Source organism: Eimeria acervulina, genomic scaffold, assembly GCF_000499425.1.
Source record: "Eimeria acervulina Houghton genomic scaffold, Eah_scaff529, whole genome shotgun sequence".
NCBI classification, from domain to species: Eukaryota; Apicomplexa; class Conoidasida; order Eucoccidiorida; family Eimeriidae; genus Eimeria; species Eimeria acervulina.
In genome coordinates, this window is record NW_013547281.1 from 914 (window position 1) to 22338 (window position 21425).

A 21425-nucleotide genomic window follows, 5' to 3' on the forward strand; every position below is an offset into this window, starting at 1 on the left:
GCACGCGCATGTGGGTTTTCGTAGTTTTGGGCTGACCACATGGCACGCAATTAATGCGAAGTCTCCGTCGTTAGGAATGCCCGAAGACCGGCGAGTCCCATGGGCCTCAAATTTTTCTACTAGTAAGCCCATCCGAAGACCAAAATATAACGTATGGAGAAAGCAGGCATGCACCACCCAAATGGTGCACGTTTCACCAAAGTGCGGGAATAATGCGTCGACGCACCAATCATTTCTGCACATTTTGCCAATACAGTATTTCAGACCCCACTGATGCACTGCTGACGGCCGGTGTTTCACGGGATTCGACTTGCGAGCACTACTGCGCGATCTCTGAACATACTGGCAATATGATTTGTGTTCGTGTTCTGCAGAAGGGACGGGAGTTGGATACGTCGAATCTGAGAACGTACATTATACGGAGAGCGGCAAAGTTCGTTCATGGGGTAGTGTGTGTGCCAGGAGATGCTGCACTTCATCGAACCTCATGATATTTGTTTTGCCCAGTCTGTTCTAACCACTGTTGCTTTGGTTTTCGTGATGCAAAATAGGGGCCAGCGTTGGATATCCGGGGTACTTTGAAGGGTGTTTGCAAAGAGCTAAAACATGCATTAGTGAGTTGTGTGTTGGTGGTTGTGGTGTTTCGCATAGGTTTCTTGCAGTTGATTGGTGTTGCCAGTCGGCACAAGGCTGTGTGCAAAAGTTGTCTTTTCTTTCAGGGCAGCGTTTGGATGCCCAGCTAAATAGCTGTTCATGGGTGTGACGCAGAAGGCAGCACGAATAGCGACAACGCCTTGTATCGAAGTAGTTGCTTTGCTCGGGGCCCTAGCTAATTTCGCTCGCGTAGCGTTTGTACGGAACGAAACTACACTGGGAAAGGGCAGTTACAATCAAGCATCAGGTCGGAGTGGGCTGTAGTGCAGGCAGCTAATGATATCAATAAAGATAGTTCATGGAACCAGTTGGGCCTCCACTTGCCGATCACTTCCAAACACTTCCTCAGCTGCTCACTCGGGTTGCAATGTATACATCCCCACTCACTCGATTCCTATTATTTCCCTAACCATAGCCTGATGTCCAGAACCCATTCTGGTGGCATGCACCCCTCCATAGACACGGGTATTTACATCTTCAGATCGTGTTGATCGAACCCACATGCGTATGTTTTCCTCCTCGTGCACCTACACGTATTTGACAGCCCACAATCACTAACAACCGCATAAAAGGCAAACAATCTCGCTGCAGAGTCGCTGGGCTGGTCATTGACGCCTAATAGCAAACTCCCTGCCACACCATAGACGTATAGTTGACAAAACCTGTGGCGAAGGCCGATTTAATTCCTGTAGCTGTGCAGCGCATGGGAAAAGTGCTGAGTATGAAAACCAGGAACATGTCCCCGGCATTTGTACTTGGCAAACTCGTCCATTGGATATGTACGTGACTTTACGCCTGAGTGATTGTTTTAACGGCTTGAAAGATAGTGTAAAGGTGGCGAAGATTACCCCCAACTGATCCCGCTCTTTTCGTGTGAACGTGTTGCCTGTTCTTGGCATCGTAGGCACCGCGGCAAGCTGTGCCAGCTCTGCCTAATAGTGCCAGTACGGCTAAGTTTTTTATTTGACGAAAACTACGGCAGCAGAGGTGATTGGGCGTTTGTACTTCTTGTGATCGTCTGCGCAATTTGCCCTCCAATGAGCATAGGCTCCTCCTGCAGCCTTTGAGTCGCGAAAACCAGTCATACCCTTTCGCAAAAGACTGCAAATCACCTTCCAGCCAGCCAAGCAAGGTGAAGGAGAAGCAGCAGTAACCATACGAAGCGCATGCCTTTCCTCAGCATGCATTGAAGCACGCCAGGGTGGACAGGCATTACAGATGCCCACATGAGTATCGCGGTAGCTGCATTTCGGCCAGCTTGCCCACTGGACGTACGCATTCAATCTGCAGTGAGTATGTTCTCCGTATTCCCAGTCAAAGGAATTTACTACAGCGTAGAGAAAGGTTTGTAGCATGCCAAACCTAAGATATACAGGATACAGCAACTCCGTACGCAGTTGCTGAAGCCTCGCACATGAGCACGTAGTTCCAAACGTGCAATAAACGCTTAGGCTCAACCAATGTTTTCCGTCAGTAATCTCGAGTCTCGACAAAAGCCTTGCAGTGAAGTTGCTTTATAAACTATAGTCCTTTAGGGGGAACAGCCATGCAGCATCTCACAATTAGCACTCTGCTTTCAGAACTCTTAATGGTCTGAGATTTAGGGCTAGGATTTATTGTTTATTATTTAGGGTTTCCGCTTGAGGTTTCAGGCTTTACGCTCGTGGACCTTAGAGATTTACAGTTGGGGGTGTCAGGTTGAAGGATTAGGGTTTAGTGTCGTGGGCCTATGGCTTAGGGGAAGGGTTTTACGGATCCGGGGTCATGGCTACCGTGATAAGAGATAAGGCGTTTACAATTCGGAGTTGTAGTTGGGCGCTTAAGGGTCTAGAGGTGAGGGTTTATGGTGTAGATTCCACGTTTGTTGCTTGCAGCAGCCAACAGCCTTGAACTGCGGTGCAGTTCAACAGCAGTAGTTGCTGAACCGCGTCGCAGTTCAAAAGCTAACTAGCGAGTGTGCACAAGCTCTGCAAGATAGCTGAAGTCGCGACCAGTTGTCATAAGGAGTTCTTGCAGCACTTAAGGTGCCGGTGCAGGAGTAGAGACATGAGCGCACCCTCGCACCAGGGACGCAAACGATGCTCTCTGCAGCCTCGATTCAGCACGTTAGCAGCAATAACAAACAACTGCACGAAGCTCCAGTCTCAACCCAGGTACCCACGCACAGGAGCTGCAGCAGAAGCAGCAATGTGCAGCAGCTGTTGCAGCAATGTGCAGCAGCAGCACCAATGTGAAGCAGCAGCGGCAGCGATGTGCAGCAGCAGCATCAATGTGCAGCAGCAGCAGCAGCAATGTGCAGCAGCAGCAGCAATGTGCAGCAACAGCAGCAATGTGCAGCAGCAGCAGCAAGGGTCGACACTGGGCAACCCGTAGGAGCCATAGAGACCGCCGGAGGGACAGAAGCAAGTAAAGAGGCCCAAGAGCAAACACCAGCAAGATAAGTGGCACGACCAGCAAGCACAACAGGACACCAGCAGCAGCGGCTACAACAGCAGCATAAGAACCGCAACAGCGGCACTAAAAGCAGCGGCAACAGCAGTTCGGGTAGCAACACCCATAACACAAAATGCAAGAGCCTAGACGCTGACGAGGACAGCAGCAACAGGCACACGATGGCAGCAGCACAACCTCGGCTGAACAGCAGCAACAGCGTAAGCACCAGCACCAGCAGTAGAACCACCATTCGCCCTGCGCACCTCTTAAAGCTCATCTCTTCACCAATCTTCCGTATGTTCAGGTTGCTGACTCAGCGGCAGCGTAGCAGCAGCAGCTGTGTGACCAGGATGCTGTAGCAGATGCCCCAAATCCCGCCGCTCTTGAAGGCCTTTCGAGAACTGCTTTTCCCAAACTATGGCAGGGACGTTCTGCATGTAGCATTGCAGCATTGGCCATGTTTCATAACCAGCAGCAACGGCAACACTAATGTATCAGCATCAGTATCAGCAGCGTCGTATGCAACTTCACTTGTAGCCTTCACCATTGGGTCATGCCTGGCAGCATCATTGGCAGCAACAGCATTAGCATTGTGAACAGCAGCACCATGAACAGTTGCAACAGCAGCAGCATGAGCAGCAGCAGCAAGATGGTCGTGTGCTAGTTGCGTACGTGGGGCGCGTATGATGCTGCCAAAAGTCGTGCCTCAGAGGAAACGAGGAACGCTCCTCGTCAGCTAGCCGAAGCAGCAGCAGCGCGGATAGTATCAGCTGTTGGCGCTGGAATAGGAGGGAACGATTGAAGTCAATAACACTACTAAGAGACGAAGGAAAGACTAGAGTTTAGCAAAGAACAGTTATCCCGTGGGCCCAGCTGTTGCTGCTGTTGCTGCCGCTGCGTGGGTGTGTGCTGCCGCTGCATCTGAAGGCCTACCAGTATCGTAGGTGTTCCAGTCTATCTCCAGCCCCTAGCACACATACTGAAGGGCACCGGCACCTCCTCAGCGTGCTTGCATTGGGTAAGCCCCTATCCCTTTGTCGCTTTGCCCAGTGAGAGAAAGTGTAGCAACGCCAGAAGCAGTACCACCAGACGCCGCACCAGGGAATGCTGCAACAGCACCGCTGTTACCCAGCCCGAATATTCTTGAGATGCATCGTCACCCCATCTCCCTACTGTATTCTCTGCTGTGACTTTTTGGACTGGAGCTGTTGCTAGTGGGCAGCAGCAGCAGCAGCTGGGGCTTTGGCCTGGCGAAACATGGAAATGCGCCCACAGTGCTGTTGGCGACGCCTCTCTGTCCCTTTTTAACTATTTAAAACTCCAGCAAAACGCCCTGCTGCACCTGGTAGAGCAACTGCAGCAGCAGCAGATAAGCAAAACGCGTCTCGCACTGTAGCGCCACCAAAGGTCCCAAGTTCGGCCATGCCAACGCATGCGCAGCCATCCCACCCAGCTCTAGCCAGACCAGCCTAGCAGGCTAGTTCTATAGGTCTTCGTCAGCAGCACGAACGCAAACAGCAACAGCAGCCAGCGCTGCGCCTGGTGCAGCGTCTGCTGCAGGATGCTGCAAGAACCATAGTCCTGGATGATGATATGCAAAGCAGCAACAGCAGCAGGCGTACCAACGAGCGAACACCGACGAGCAGGGTAACGGCGCAAAAGCAGTGATACACATATATAGTTGGTTGCGAATAAATTAACAAAAGTTACAAAACTGCAAAGAGCCGCAGAGGTACAGAAAAACAATCAGGCAGAGGGAGGCATAAGCACAGGCCAACAGCAACAATTGTGCGTGGAGTGGCCCAATCCGTTTCTGCACGGATAGGGCTCCCCGTATTTATTGTATTGCCGCAGACCAGTTGTTGCCGCCGTTGCTTTTGATTGTGTGCCTCTTGCTTGCTTTCACAGACCGCGAGCGCACGTTTGTAACGAAAGGGGAGATATTGCGCCTGTGCAGCAGCAACCGAAGCAGCAGCCTCAGCAGGATTGATGCTACCCAGCCTGGCGGAATTAGTGGCTCCACGGAGGCTTTCGTGCTGATTGCACGCATATTGATCTGTCAAAGCAGCAAAAGCAAAGCAATGCTGCACAGCAGCACCTACAGCAGCGGGGGAAGAAGGCAGTGTCCGGAGCGGCTATTGAATCTTGCTTCACATGAATACAAAAAACAGCGGGTGGAGTGAATGAGCAGTGAGGAGGACCATAGGGGGGAGACTGGCAAAAACCAACGGCATCAGCTAAAGAGGCAAGAAAATGCTGTCGATGAGGAGGCTGCCCAGTCGAGGCAGGAGCTACTCCTGCTATGGCTCTGTGGCCAGCTGCAGCTACTACAGCAGCTGCAGCAGCTGCAGCATTTGCAAGAGCATCTGCAAAGGCAGTAGGAACAGAATCGGTACCGTGGCATGAACTGCAGACGTCATACGTCTCCGGGCGCCGACTGCTATTGGTGCTGCTGCTGCTGCCACCGCTTAAGTGTGCCAGCAGCTGCAGCAGTTGCTGAGGCCGCCTGCTATGCTGGAAACACTTGGACGCTATCATTTCCTCACAGCTGATGCATCCTTGTCGGCAACGAACAGGGACTGGTGGAAGCGGTTTGGTGGACGTCTGCAACCTGGTTCTTTTGCTTTCGCTGAATCTGCTGCTGCCGCCTCCGCTGCTGCTTCGGCTGGCCAAGGGTATCTTGCTAGCAGCCGAAGCAGCAGGATGCAACTGCGTCGTGTGTGTTTCTGCTGTTGTTGTTGCATTGTGCGGGGATTCCCTGTCTTATTCGGTGCAAGATATCTGCATTTTATTCGAACGTTAACGCAGCGAATCTTCCTCAGCAAAAGGCACGTGCAGATTGCATTCAAATGGCGCCGCGAGCAGTTTAACCTGCTTCCAATACCAACTACGGCTCTAGCTGGTGCTGGGCTTCTGATTTTGTGTTCTACCTAAACGGTCAGCCCCTACTGGCTTGGGAACCGGTTGGGTGGTATTGTTTGTCCGTCTGGTCGTGGAGACACACCTTAATAATATCCCCCCGTTGATTTGTCACGCAATCCCTCGATAAACGTCTCTACAGCCGCATGCACACTACCCTTGCCTATTTTCATCTGTCCACGCATTTGTTCCCCAACACGTGTGAACATCCGGCTTCATGCATCCATATGACAGTTGTGCACAGTATGCGCAACACACTTGCATGCATACTCCCAAGCCAGCTGCGCTCTGCTTTTGCGTTGCTCTTCTTCGCTTTCGTCGGATTGCTGGAGTGCGAAACCCTAAATTTCAAGCACTTAGTAGTGCTGTTTCCGGTTATACGAGCAGTGTGACTTCCGCAGATCGCTGAGGAGTTAGATATCTGTACGGTTGCGACTACTACAGAGTGCCAAGGGGCAAACAAGCTCTTCGGATAGAGCTGTTATCTTTTCTTAGGGTATAGTTCTGCATTTTCCGCATCCGCCGCCAGCGCCTCAACCAATCGAGGGGTTGTAGATGCCTCTGCAGTTCGTTTGTTTTTTGTTTTTTGGCGCTGCTTGCATTGTTTGGTCTTTGCCTGGCCCAGTCTGTCTCCCGTGTTCGTCGGTCTCGTCTGCGTCGTGCTTCTCCTTTTGTACACTTCATTTTTGGTCTCCTGGTTTCATTCATACGTCAGTGTTTGTCGATGCTTTTTCCTGTCTTCGCCCCATTATCGCCTTCGTTCCACTTGTCCCCATACCTTTGTTTGTTGTTGGTAGAGGTTGCCCCTTTGTTTCCGTGCGCGGTTGCTATCTGTGTTGCACCGTCTGTTTGTGCTGCGTCAAGTTATGCAGGCAGAGTGACTGTATTTTGCGTTGGTTCCACTTTAGCTCGGTCTGCGTCATGAGTTGGATGCCCATGAAAGGCTTTACTGACGTTTCGCTGGTTCATAGATAGGGCATTGGACCTTGTGCCTGTGTCAGGACTGTTCGTCATTTGCCGAGGAGATGGTGCACGTTGCCTCATTTCACTTTCTGCCAGCACGCAAATGGGGCAACGGGACTATGGAGGCACAGAAGGTCGTGAAGGCGGACAAAACCAACGTTGTACAAAAGAAAGAGGCACAGGGCAGAGGGGAAAAGTGCTGACGACGGAAAGCCAAACACATAGAGGAGTAGACAAGGCGAAGGAACAGTGGAACAGACAAAGCCAGACACAGACAGAAAAATCTACCTTAGCTTTCGTTTCATGATTGGCGAGGAAGGCTTGAAAGCAAAGCGCCCCTCTACACTCAGGTAGAAACGACAGCCGCCGAGAGGCGCTGGCGACGTGGGAGGCAAGACTCCCGTCAAGTAATTGTGCATCCGAGCTCCCCCAATCGTGCTGACACTGGTAGTGCAAACTCTACTGAAGCACCCGTCTTCCCGTGATCCGTGTTTGCCCTTGGCCAACCCTGTGAACTGAGGCTCTATGCGGTCCCCAAGGCGCAGCCGGACCCCCGTTGCTATGAAAAGCAAAGGAAAACAGAGAGGAAGCGGCCGTTTCTATGATTGCCCGAAACGGAGTTTTGGGAGGCAAATGACGCACATCTCAGATAGATACAACGCAAGGGGTGAGCGCATTTCGGCGCAGTCGGTGCCAAGGGCTCTGCAACTTGGAATTATTCGTCCATGAGCAAGAAAGGGAAACCGATTGTTGTCGTCACCTCTAATGCAGCTCATCTTAACCCCTCATCCGGAAAGGCGTTGTGGGATGCAAGCAAGATGCATGCCCAGATGCGCCAGCGCTTACACTGCAGAGCTGTAGACACAAAGCCAACGATGAATGCAATGCGCCCCACTCCCAAATAGTTGAAGGCGCATTGGAGAGGTATGCCTGCCACCAGAACTCAATTTTAACAAGAAACGCAACGATTTAAATTTACAGCAGCATTTTCTCGAGTCCATCCTGCCCAGCAAAGGATGTATAGTTGTTGTTGGCAGGTCAACCTTCACTAGGGCTAAAACGAAACCCTGTAGAAGTGTGCAAAGGGCTCTTTCGTCATGCTTCTAAGACCTCTACGGGCAACAAGGCCAGCGACAATGCCATAGAGTACTGCGGTATCGCCTTCAGCACTGCATCAATAGCGTCCTGCAGCTGCACAGGCTGCAGGTTAGAAAGAAAACCACCATACTGTGACAGTAGACGTGTCACTGCACAGGGGCTTCAGGCGCCAGTTTCAAGGTCATCCACCCTCTCACAAAGCAGCATGTGTAAAACATAGCTCCCCAAGGCCTGCTTGTGTATGTTTCTGTGCCTTGTCAACACTGTATACAGAAACGTAGAAACGCGTTTGAGGAAGATACAGCTCCCCAAAATAGTACATTCATCAGTTTGAGGCGCCAAGGACCTGCAGAGACAAACCGTCCACCTAGTGCCTTCAGCTCCAGCTTCAAAGTAGCTGCAGACCCGCTCCCACCAAAAAACTGCAATATCACGCCAAAGAATATGGCTAGCTTTAGTACAACCATTGCCAGCCATCTTCTAGTCTCACGCAAAATGCAGAATCTTCCGATTCTTTGAAGTTTAGCGAAATCTGACAATGTGTTGCATACACCTTACCACCAAAGGTGCCATGCACCTTACCACCAAAGGTGCATCGCTTTTCGACCAGCAGCCAATCGGCATTGATGACCAACAAACCTTGCTGCAGTTTCTCTGGGTGCTCATTATGATTCAGAGTCAAGTGCAGCACTGGCCAGCTTCTTCGATTGGCTGCAGGAACACCATGGGGATTGTTCCATTCTCTATACTTCAGGAGAAGCAGAAAGTGCTGACTGTGTCGTTTGTCGTTTGTGATTCCAATGTTAGGCCGTGCAGCAGCTAGAGATGGAGCAGCTGGGTATGCAACAGCAAACAGAAGGTGCAGCAGCCAGATATGCGCCGGGAAGAGCCGCCGTAGCAGCAGCAGCAACGCACGTAGCAGCGGCAAGTATGGCCCTCTCCTCCTTCCACCCATGTCTTAGGGTGCCACCAGGCACGCGACGGCGGGCTTCTCCGTGGAGAGGGAGGGGCGAGTGCAACGTGCAGCTTGAAGATGGCACGTTGCTCTTCCGCTTGAGTGCATGCTGGCTACTGAAGGCCAAGTAAGTGTTCAAATATTGTCCACAGTGTTAGAGAGCGCAGTCAAGGGGGCTCGATCATGTTTACATGTGGGATTCCCTTGCAACAGGAATCACAACAAAGTGTGCTGCAAATCTTCATAGCCCAACTCCCAGCTCAGTACCCCAGGACCTTGCGCCGCTAGGCCCAGGTCGAATGGAGACTGTGGGGTGAGATCAGCTGCTTTCCGGGAGGCTCTCAACATAAGTCTCTTGACTATATTTCATCTCACGATGGCCCTCTCCTTTGGACGAGGGCACTCGTTGCACGGGCGGAGCCTACGTCAGGGAGACGCAAATTATCCAAGGACACGAACAACTAGTCAAGCAGAATGGATATTCAAGAAAGGTTTGTGTGGTTTACCCTTTAGCTGGGTTATAGTTCTACTTGTATATGGCTGGCGGCGATTGACCAAGCGTACGCACCCGCGCCCGCACCCATCGGCCGATCGCCTTCCATACCTTCCAGTACCTCAACGGGCAGGTGGCTGCGCAGAATGCACCACGGTATGGCCCATAGTTTAACGAAATACGTTGAGTATATTATCGACTGCTAACGAATTACGTATGATATTTATATCTTCTGAGCAAGAAGGCGTTGCATTTCTGCAGGCCATACGAATTTTACACGCACGCCAAGGCTGCGGCCTGAGGTGACCGAGCAGTACATAAGGACCGCCCTTTCCGTGTTTGCGTTGAAATTTTGGTGTCACTGTCTTATTCCTCCGCGCATCGCAATAACAACCCCGTTTGGCCTGCGAAATGCGTTGGTTCTTTCCCCTTTTTGTAGTATCTGTGGCACTTCGAGCGGCGGTGACTGACGGCGCTGGAGTACCGGCCGCTCCTATTCCCACCTCTGAGGCCATTTACCAGCACAATGAAGTCCTTGCACCAGGTCATATGGCCTTTCCACAGAGACATAGAGGGGAATACGCGAGATCGGCGCTCTTAGGAGTTGGCGTTCTGTTGGTCACCGTTGCTGTGGTGTCGTGGGCTCTTCAATGCTTCAAGGGCCTGCATTCCAACATGAAGGCAAGCAACTTTGGAGTGAATAAGCGGAGAGCTGCAGAAGGAAGTTCAAATCCATGCGGAGTATGCCTTGGCCAACATAAGCACGGTATTCCTCTCAGGACACGGTGGACACCGGGGAAGTGTAGGGGCATACGGAATTCGCGTATGCGTGCGAATAAGTCGGCAGCCCAGATGTTGCAAGGGGACGCAGGTAAAGTCCTTTCTTGTGATCCATGGTTTCAAGTTAGTTCCCGCACTTGTGTGCCAGGTTCGCTCTAGGCGCCTATGAGACGTGCATGCAGTAGGGAAAATATCTGTAACAGGAAACTGTTGAGTCAACAGCCTGAAAGGTAAGTGAGTTCCAGCCCTGGAAGCAAATACAGTATCCAATGGTTACCGTCTTTGGTTGACGTAGGCCGATATTGCTGGTGCATGATGTTAGACTTCGCGTAAGTGACGGTAGGGAGTTCTCAGCAGGTGCTGTATCGTACGACCAATACTCCAGGAAAGGCAAATGCATTTCAAGAAAGGGTTTCTAGGTGTATGTCAGGCGACGGGTGTCCTGTTTCGCTTCCGTCTGCCTCTTTACTGCGTCTATTCCATGCGAGAGGATGGGCACCAAGGCAAAAATACAGTTCGTTTGCATTGGTACTTATCACGTGGATGCTCGGAGCTTTACGTTCAGACCTTTGTGCGAGTCTACTAACCGGAGTTTGTTCTTTGTATTGAGACTCAAGGCTTGGGTAATGATATTGATTTTGACGTCGTGCCCGCTTTCGACCATCCAGCGGTCTTCACGAATGGAAAGTGTTTCCTTTAGACTTTCTTTTGACGGTTGAAGTCGAATTCTCTCGCCAAAGATCGTGTTTGACGCTGTCTTGCTAGAGCGCCCGATGCATGGAGATCGTCTAGAAGTCCATCCACTCCTAGCGGCACCGGCCCTCCTGTACAAATTGGCGAAGCGTGCCTTCCGTCACCAAACCACGCGAATCGTACATTGGAATAGGCGAACGTTTCAGGCAGTCCTTCGAAGAGGCGAAACTAGCGCAGCCAAGCATTCTTATTGGGACCGTCTACACGGTGTTTTGGCTTTGTGACACCGCAGGAGTGGTTTCATAGCGGCATCCCTCCTTGATGTGCAGCTGCAAGACACAGTTCACAGTTACTCCCAGCCTGTCGGATGTTTTCTTCAATGTCGCAGGTTCAATTATCCGCGTCTTTTTCTGGGGCTACACCGATAGTTCCATGGCAACAATGCGTGTAGGTTTTGCAACAGTCTGGCGAGAGGTAATGAAAAGGTTAAGCTTGCTAGTTGCTTGGTTAGGCCTTTCGAGGCGGATTCGCGAACCAAGATTGACGCATCGAGGAGCAGTTTTTGAATCATCAGCTCGGAGACTTCGTGAGGGAACACGCTAAAGAAGATGTTGAAAAGGAGGGCTAGAGTCAAGGAAAGCGCATCGGGGGCACACCTGGTTCTGTGGTAAAACATACAGGATATGCGATACGTAACCGGCCTTTTGCTAGCGAAAGAACCAGTCGGGGTTATCTGGACGTGGGCTGGCAATTGTGGGACTGGCTAAAAGCGCTCGTTTGTCTTCCTTTCACCGGGCTGCTGATCTGGTGTTACGAATATCACGCAATAGGAAGAGTTTGAGAAATAGAGAAACCAAGGTCAAGTTTGTGTTTGCATAGAGACATACTCTACAGAATATGTGTTCACACGACGAGAGATTGATGCACCGTAAAGGCAAATGACGGCCAGCTGGTTTGAAAGAAGGAGGGTCCATGAAATATCAGTGTCCCATTGATGACTGCATTGGCAGCCACTTAAGCATTCTACCCTGGGGTAGATTAGGTCAGTATCTCATCAAACGCAAGGGAATCTCCTGAGAATGTTTGGCGTGGCTGCTGGTCCAGCATTTCTTAGTCGCCCTCAGCTGGACTAGAGTACATAATGCGTTGTTAAGGGTTTTTGCCTGTCTGAGTGAGGACGTTTGCTCCGCCATTAGCGGTGCTGCATTTTACCGGGCGAGTGGCACATCGTTATCCTGGCAATATAGTGCAAGGAGTAGCTTTCAGCTTGAGGTCGACGTGCAGCAGGAGGTGCGCTTTTCTGCTGTCCACTTGTCAGGTGAGGAGGACTATGGGCTGTATATGCTAGATACTGTGAAGCTTCATTCAGCAGGCGGGTGAAGCACCAAGTTCACGTAGAGGTCGTAGAGCCTCAATGACTCAGTCTCTCCAACATAAACTGCAACGTGCATTGCTCTGCGACAGTGGTGTCATATGCAGGCGATCGAGCTGAGGAGTGGAGGCGTTGCTCTGAATACAAATGTGCAGCGACTTGGCATTTGCCGCCTAGTCGAAGTGGAGCGAAAAAGTCGTTCACATGACAATAGAATGATTGGTTCTCGAGCAAATGCAGTTGATGATTGTGCCGTTCGTAACTGGTCGATGTGCACTTCTCGGTGCAAAGGTTTCGTAGCATGCACGGGCAAAAGCCCGACTCGCGTCGTAAAATGGTCCAATGCTTTGCGCGTGTATGCCGTTTCTCTTACGTTGGAGATGCTTCGCATGTTGTCAGCCTTTAAGCAAAGAACGACCCAAAGCTGACACCGAAATGAACCAGCTATGCCGTGCTGCCGCTAGCAACCAGCATGGGGGGATCAAGTTTCGCGAACAACTTCCTTGCGCAGAGCTTGTAGAAATGCGGGCTACTCACGCCAAATGGGGATGCATTTCATGCGCGCATCTCCTTGTGAAGTGTGACTATTTTTTCTTCTGTTGCAATAACATGCTGTGCTCGCCCCAGGAAGTAAGCATATTTCCTTAGCGAGATATGTTGCGAATGCGAATGCCCTCACATGGGAATGGGCTATCCGCGAAGGAGAACAGACAATGCCGTGGCCTTGTTTCGTATTGACATTATTGCACTTTTATGCTCGATGACCGTTACCCTGCGGAGAACGGGACCAACGGAGGGAGGGACGCAACTGACGGTGGTTCTAATGCAAATTGTGCAAATAGTAACGGCTTTTGCAAGAATCAACGCAAAACCCCTAGCTCATTGTCCACGTCGTTGAGGTTTAGCTGGCTTTTTATGATGGCAGTATTGGCACCATTTGTGGACGCTGTGGGCGGCTCTCAGGTACGCTCACGGCGCCGCACAGGCGGCCCCTCAGCAGTCCTTTTTCCTGAAGATGAATACGACCAGATGCAAGTCGAACGCATCCTCAAAAGCCTCGAGGACGGTTCTGTCCCTTCTGCCGCATCGGATATCGAAGAACTCATGAGATCCCTACTTCAAGCTGCAGGTAATCGCATTCTGGCCACGCGGCATCAGACCACTACGTTGCCAGCTAGCTCCTGCAATCGCGCATGACATCCATTGCCTGTTTCTTGTGAGAGGCCTCAACGTGACTTCCCCATAAACCTCTGGCCCTGTTTTTGTCTATACTGGAAGTTAGATGATGCCATATGTGTCTCACATGAGTCTCTGCACTGAAGTGAACTGTTTTTTCTGGTGTTTACTAAGGGAACCACCGTGGCGGGGGAGCATTACGGGCCAGGCCACTAGCTGCACATTTGGAGCAAAACCCAGAATTCCTTACGGAGACATTGCCATTCATGGCGAGTGTTGCTCGGCATCTACGCGATCTCTTCCCACAGGTAAGGATTTTGTTCCAGTGGGGGGAGGTAGGTGTGAATTGCACTGATATTTTGATTCGGATTGCTGCCATTCAGTGCTCGTTGTGTGTGGGTGGCGTCAGGGACTGCCTCATCTGTCGCCGTCGAATTCCGCGACGCATCTGCGGCGAATTCAAGTTTATGCTTTGCTGTCTGCGAGTTTCTTCGGGATAATTCCTCATGGGCAGCGGGATTTGTTGAGTGATTGGGGCAATTTGCGTCTCAATGCGCTGGACATGCATCACCGGGGCTTCTTTGAGCGGGCGCCAAAGTTCCAAGCTCTTCTGGCTTACTTTGGCGCCATGCATAAGCGGATGGGCAGCTGCTGGATGCAGATGCTCGAGCGAAATGACTTCTCAGAGGCGAAGTGCCCCTCCACCTGTTTGTGTCAAGAAGGACGGACGCTAGACATTGCTCCAGTTGACGAAAAGATCAGCTTTTACTTGCACACTCCGGAGCCCACCACGTTCACGGGGCCCAAGGGAGAACAGGTGTCTCGAGACAAGGTCGATGTTGATGAAATGATTACTCAGCCAATTCCCCTCACAAAATTGGTGGTCCAACTAGATGGGGATATTACGAAGAGTGATGGAAATTTGCAAGTGCGTCTCAGCCGTATGCATTGTGATATAGCATATGGCGTCGTTTATAACGGAAGGCTATCTGCAAAATGCGTCCATCTAATCACCGCTAGTTGGTCTCATGTGTCTGTTTAGGTATACATGATTATGTAATGCATGCTGATACAAAAACATACACGCAACACGCAGTTGCGTCTGTTTACGTATGATTGTTGTGTGCATTTTGCTTCTTAGGTAGACTTTGCAGATCAGTTTGTTGGGGGCCTGGCCATGTTTAGGGACCACGTGGCCCAGGAAGAACTGCTTTTCACGCTGAGGCCCGAGATGCTCGCAGTTATGCTGATCACGGCCGCCCTTAAGGATCATGAGGCAATTGTTATTAAGGGTGCTGAGAGTTTCGTGCTGTATACAGGTGATAATCTACGCATAACACACTAACAGGCAGCTACAGTACCTACAAGTGGGGGATAGTGATTCTTCAGGGCTGATGCGTCAAATTCAGTACCATGATATTTTCTTTGAAATCCTGCTTTGGCCGTATATGCTTTCTCAATGCGTAAAGTGTTTTCATTCGTCACAATGTGAGCAGGTTACGAACGTACCTTTAGGGTGTTTGCTCCTGAAGTTCCAGAGGGCTGCCACTGGAGCGTCCACGGCCGAACTCCCGTGGACCACATGGGACGGCGGGAGACAACTGTAGTCGCTATAGATGCCCTTGAGCTTAAGCATGACAGGCAAAGGCAATACACCACTAAGAATTTAAAACGAGAGATCCTCAAGGCAGCCCTTGGCTTTCAGGGGGATCCATTTGAAGATACACTTCCTGGGACAAGAGCTGGGGTTGCGACTGGCAAATGGTGAGCAATTCCATCCCACTTCGCCTGTATAATTTTTATGACAGACACTTCAAACTTTTTGTTTTGTGTAGGTGGGGTGAAGGACGTATGCATTGCTTGCGCAGGGGATGTGAAATATTTGGCGGTAACACCCAATTAAAGACTTTACTGCAGTGGATTTCCTCAAGTGGTTGTGGGCGAGATATGTACTTCATGGGATTCAATGACAAGAGATTGGCAGGCATGGAGAAAAAGCTGTCGGAAATTGGCAAGAGATTCCCTACCACTAAGGATCTCTTCGACGCGATCGTACGGTGTATTGAGCAGACTGGGGGGAGACCTAGCCGCGAATGGAGCCTCTGGGATTCTCTGCTAAAGCTAGAACCAACGACGTCACATTGATGCATGTCTTTTGTCAAGCGCTGAATAAGGAAAGTTGAACGTAGATACAGCCAGCCATACGGGCCGTTGACCTTTTCGCCTCTAGCGTGGACAGGCCGTTGTAGTGAAGTGCTTAGAATTCCATTCTAAGATGGGTGCGTGCAAAAACCGGGACCAGTTGAGTTGAACCCTCGCTGCCAAGCAGCGGGGTGTGGGCAGTTTCGAAACCACTGTGGCAAGGGCACAACCGGCACGTACTCGAGCTTGTAGCATCTTTGCAGAGACAAAGCTCTACAACTGCAGCAGTTGGTTGGGAAGTTAGCTGGTGTCCAAGGGGTGGTAATTCATAGATTTTGCAGCATGCCCAAATGTCGAAGATATTCTTTCACTCGTATATATTTTCCCGATCCAAGCACTTCTTGACTCCGCGCATCACGGCCAAGCGCGATTACAAAGGTAGCGCAGTGCCAGTATTCCCGCGTTGCCCTTGCGTCTTCTCCAGATACGGCGTACCAAGCTTAGCGTAATCCTTCGGATACCGGTGCTTGCCAGAGCATGCCTTGACAGAGGGCCTGCGTGTTTCCCTAACAGCACTGAGCAGGAATTCCCGGTTTTGCTTGCCGATGGGAAGTACTTCCCCTCATGCGCAGAATGACCTTGCGTCAACCATCTTTAATCAGTTTATTGACAAACAGTAGCGTTGTTGTAACATTCATTTCCTCCTTTGCACACAGGATTATTGCCCTCCCTAGCCTCTATACAGCCTGCGTTGCATCACAACTGCGCCCGTTGGGGCATTCTATTGAAAACGGTGAATACAGAATCTCCCACAAATAGATATTCATTCTTCCTTGCGCGGCAGTGCACCCTAGTGTCGCAGTAGAGCGACGATCTGGAATCCATGTATCATCCGCAGGACGGTGTGGAAATCAGAATCGTCCACCAGGAATGCTCGGTTTATTCCTTTAGCCTGCTGGAATGGCCCTGAATCTCTTTGTTCTTTTATACGGATTTTGCTGCTGTGGAGATACTTCCGCCTTCATTCTTCAAGTAGAAGAATGGATGAAAGCAGATACTACTCATGCCAATCCCTAGTTTTTTTCAGGTCAAATTCTCGATGGCATCTGTTTGTGCGTCTTTGGGCCCCCGGCCACCTGGGGTTAGCATCCAGGAAAGGCAGCACGCGGCAGTATGATAGTTTGGAACTACGAGTGAAGAAATAAACTTGCTCACGCGTATGGGTCAAACGCGCCTTAGGCGACAACATGTGCGACCCGAGCATGCGAGACAGGCCAAATGGCATCTAGCGAGGCCCAACACGAGTCAGCCGCTTGTGCGGACGAAGCATCTCATGTTTCCCCCCAATGTTCTGGGTTTCTGCAGACATTCAGGGACGAGCGCGTAGGTAATACGGTTTGGTGTTCAGGGTTTCGGCTTTTTGGGTATATGATTTAGGGTTTAGGGTTTAGGGTTTAGGGCTTTATGGTTTAGGATTTAGGGGTTTAGGGTTTTAGGGTTTTAGGGTTTTAGGTTTTAGGCTTTTAGGGTGTAGGGGTTTAAGGTTTAGGGTTTAGGGCTGAGGGGTTTTAGGGTTTTGGGTTTTAGGGTTTAGGGTTTCAGGGTTTAGGCTTTAGCCAATGATTGCCACAGATGGCATTGCTGCAGCCCCACAGCTTGTGGCTGTCATCACGGAGGGATTGGGTGTCCCATAGTGCTGCCGCAGGTCAAGCAGCATCAGCGGAGCAGCAGCACCCCTGTCAGAAACCTGAGCCTGACCGCCTGGGTACCCAAAAAGCAACGGACAACTTAGGACGCAGCTCGGGGAGCCAACCACGTGCACAACAAGAGCAGCAGAAGCAGCAGCAGCAGCAGCAGTAGCGGCGGGAGAAGCAGCAGCAGCAATAGCTGCAAGAGAAGCAGCAGCGGGTGTCGGCAGTTGGGGCTGCTCTGGGGAGTGCTGGTGGTTGGTTGCATTCATGCTTGCTGATGCTGCTGTTGCTGCTGTTTTTTGTTTTCCGTTGCCTGATGTACTGTTGCGCGTATCGCTTGCTGCAGCAGGTGCTGCAGCGTTTGCTACTGCTTTCCCAGCAATACTTGCCGCTTGAGTTTACCTCCCCATTTGCAGGTGTTACCGCTGCTACAGCAGTTGCTGCTTCTGCAGCAGCACGGGACGCACTGAGCTGCGCTGAACCTGCTGCTGGTGCTGCTACATCTGGTGCAGGTGTGGGACAAGGACTACTACGAAGAGAAAGCGAAGGAAAAAGCTTCGTTGCTGGGAGTTAAATCTCTTCTAGGCGTGCTACCAAAACCCAGAGAGAAGCCCAAATCGCCGCCGCTGCCGCCGTACGGCTACCGGCAGCAGCTGCAGCAGCGCACATTTAAACTCGACTTCGAGAGAGAAGTCAGCCGCACGAAAATGGTCACCCTGCAGACCCCCAGGATGCAGCAGCGCGGGTACGTTCTGCTGCTGCTCCTTCTGCTGCTGTTGCTGCGCTTGTTGCCGCGGGAGCTCTTGCTGCCTTTGTTGTTGCTGGCTGGAGCGTGTCAGTGCTAGACTGTTTGGCTTCTTGCTGCTGCCGTTCAGTATTACCTGAGTTGTACTCCTTTTGCTGCTGCCATTGCCGCTGATGAGGCTCAAGCTCGTGAACTTGTTTGTGCTGCTGTTAATATCGCCATACTTGCGCTCATCCTACTGCTACAAGCCGTCTCGCTGCTGCTGCTGCTGCTGCTGCTACCGTTGGTGACCATGCTGCTGCTGCGGCTGTGTTGTTTATTGAAGTGACTGCGCATTATGCTTCCTGCAGCTAGAGCAGCAGCAAGTGCAGCAGCAGGAATAGCAGCAGCTACAGAGTCCGCAGCATTGTTGTGTTGGCGCTGCTTGCAGGTTCTGGTGCGACATTTGCGAGTGTTTCTGCAAGGACTCACAGGCCTATTTGGATCATATTAGGGGCCGCAACCACAACCAGCTTCTCGGCGGGTATTCTTTTCTGCGTTTGTTTGCATGCCGGGCTGCCCCCAGGTGTATGTGCAGCTCATTTGTGTCTTCAGGGAGTTTCTTCTCTATGTCTACTACTTTTTTATTGGAGAGCCGTGGCTTCTTTATTTGCTGCAGCACGTATTGCTGCCGTTGCTCTCTGCTGTTGCGTCGCTGGTGTATGTACACAAGAATGAGTATGCGTGTAGATCGGGTGCCCTTGGCTAGGGTTAAGGTCAAGCTGTAGGCAGCGCGGCAGACGATGGGGACTGGGTTGGAGCCCCAAACCCAAAGTCAAAAGCGAATGTGCGTGTAAAACAGCAGCAGCAGCAGGAAGGAGGTGCTCAGGGAATGTCAGGGGGATTCGGGGCCCTTGCGGGCGGCGCAGGAGCCGAAGGGAGGGCTGCGGAGGCGGAAGATGAATTTGAAAGGGTCAAGCGACTCCCAGAAGAACACCAGAGGGAGCAAGAGCTGAAGACGCGTAAAAAGGAAACGAAGAGAGCTGCAGCTGCCGCTGCAGGCGGGATCACGCCAGCAGCAAAAGCAGCAACACCGGCAAACAGAGGGGTGGAAGCCAATCCGGACGCCGCTGGCCCAGCAGCCGTGGGGTTGCCGACTTCCTTCAGTGGCTGCTACTCAACTTATGAATGCGGCATCAGCTCCAGCAGCTATAGCGGCTGCGGCGGGTGCAGCAGCTGCAGCTGCTCTACGCTACAATTTGGCCAGGTATGGTCCGGTGTTACGTTGAGGTCGCAGCGACCCACTAAAGTTTGACCCACAGCCACCAACTCCTGAAGCATCAGCGTTAAGCCCTTATCTTATCCGAGTCGGGGTGACGCCCTAAGGGCAGGGAGTGCCAGGCGCTCTGCTGAATATGAGTCACAAGGCGGCGTGTGTTGGCAGGTGCTGCAGCCCAGTCCAGCATGACTGGTGTGCGGCATGAAGCTCCCTGTATATATATATATATATATATATATATATTATATACAGCTAGCCTATATATATATATATTATATGCCTAGCGACAGCTCATTTGCTACCATCCACATTTAAGAAGCTCCTCTGGGGCTGTGTTTAATTAGACCTCTTGCAGCAGCAGAACCTTTCGGAGTGGATGGCATGCGTCCTCATTTGCTGTTGTTTTGTTGTCTTCGGGAGGAAAAGGAAGTGTCTGACGAAGACGGTGGCAAAATAGTTCGACAAGGGGACTTAGGGATGATTGTGCGTGGGGCTGCCTTGCTGCAGCACGGATTACAGCGAGAAATGCTGCAGCTCGGGAAAGACCTCTTCAGCCCCCCAACAGCCCGTGGGCCTTAATCAGCTGTGCGCAGGGCCGCTAGAGACAGGTGGGGTGGTCAGGTGATGCAGAACCATTGTCGTTGCAGCTTTTAAGGGCCCTGGGGGCGACGATATCTGCTGCAATCCATGTGACCGCGTGACAGATAGAGGCAGCGGAGGGGGGCGCTTAGCCCCTCCTCACAATTTTCGGCGGTCTGTGGGAGGTCGTTGTTTTGCCGAGACGGGAATGCTTTGAATAACTCAAATGAAGACTCACCAGACATTCATTCAGCCGTTTTTCTGTTCAGTGTTCTATATGCACCAACGATAGGCCACCCGCAGGGAGACGAGGAACTCCTAAACGTCTTAGCTGGGACAACAGTAACTTTAGAGGGCACAACATGTGTCGTCGTAGAGTAGTTGTTTCAGCTTTTAGAGTCTTTGGGTTTAGGATTTATGGTTTTTACGGTTTAGGGTTTAGGGCGTAGGGGTTTAGGGTTAAGGGTTTAGGGTTTAGGGTTTGGGGGTCAGGGCCTAGGGTCAAGGGCCCAGGGGCTGAGTTTAGGGGTTGAGATTCACCATGGCACGCATCTGCGTCCTTCGACAAATACCGCTGCTCGAAGAGAAATGGCTGCAAATGCAAATTGACTAGGGAAAGAACACACAAAGAGCAGCAGAGAAACGGAAAAAAGCGTAAACAGACGCATAAACATTGAATGCAACAAGCGAGGCGTGCAGCGAAAATTCCCCAAGTTGCTCATGCAAAACGCTGTGTTACTGGTCAGCAGGACCAGCATCAGAATCAAAAGACAGCTGCGATGCATCTGAGGAAGCGGCTGCTAATGCGAACAGCAGCCAAAGCAGTGAATGAGGTAAGACCTCAGGCAGAGGGTTTACAGCAGGGGGCACAATGAGCGGCAGCAGAAACAGCCAGGGGTTGCACGACAGGGCGTCGACAACTATTTGAAGCAGCACCGGCTTCTTTTCCCTCGGCTCGACTGGCAGATGCAGCCATTTCTGCTGCACAGAAGGCAACAGCAGCAGCAACAGCAGCTGCACCCGTGGCGGAGCCGACAGCCTGACGCTCAGCGGAGGGCACGCCCTTCCAGGCACCAGTTGTCCGCCTGGCCTCCTTTCAGCAGTGCTTGCTGCAGCTGCCGCTGCTGCTGGTGCTAATGCAGTCCGCCAGCATCTGCAGCAGCTGCTAAGCTCGCCTCCTGTGGCCGTAACACGAGGGCGCTATCGTTTCCTCACAGCAAGTGTGTCTGTCTCCGCAAAAAGGGGAGGGCTAATGAGCGTCACTTTATTGCGCACACAATTCTGCTGCCTGGTTTCGGTACTGTTGCTGTACCTTCTGTTGCTGCTTTTGTTGCTGTCCCTGTTAGTCCCGTTAGCAACGGTATCCGCCGCTGCAGCACACGCTGCTTGCTGGCAACGCCATTGGAAGCATAGGAAGCAGCGGCTTTACCGGCTGCGGCTGCAGCAGCAAGATACATCTGCTTCATGCCTGTTG

At 51.5% G+C, this 21425-nt stretch overlaps 3 protein-coding genes across 3 annotated transcripts; 2 read left to right on the top strand and 1 right to left on the bottom strand.

The window, feature by feature from the left end:
* Positions 1-3943: 3943 nt before the first annotated feature.
* On the bottom strand, positions 3944-5625 carry EAH_00041610 (hypothetical protein; the record flags this gene model as incomplete). Its single annotated transcript, XM_013391783.1, has 3 exons — positions 3944-4054; positions 4998-5143; positions 5484-5625. 3 exons carry the CDS (start codon positions 5623-5625, stop codon positions 3944-3946), a joined length of 399 nt encoding a protein of 132 aa, XP_013247237.1.
* Positions 5626-13278: 7653 nt separating this feature from the next.
* Positions 13279-15681, top strand: EAH_00041620 (Poly(ADP-ribose) glycohydrolase, related; the record flags this gene model as incomplete). Its single annotated transcript, XM_013391784.1, has 6 exons — positions 13279-13489; positions 13711-13844; positions 13946-14464; positions 14678-14828; positions 15075-15300; positions 15405-15681. The coding sequence occupies 6 exons, from the start codon at positions 13279-13281 to the stop codon at positions 15679-15681; spliced, it is 1518 nt and encodes a 505-aa protein (XP_013247238.1).
* Positions 15682-16956: 1275 nt separating this feature from the next.
* EAH_00041630 (hypothetical protein) lies at positions 16957-19408 on the top strand (the record flags this gene model as incomplete). Its single annotated transcript, XM_013391785.1, has 5 exons — positions 16957-17065; positions 17384-17443; positions 17955-18114; positions 18545-18681; positions 18870-19408. 5 exons carry the CDS (start codon positions 16957-16959, stop codon positions 19406-19408), a joined length of 1005 nt encoding a protein of 334 aa, XP_013247239.1.
* Positions 19409-21425: the final 2017 nt, after the last annotated feature.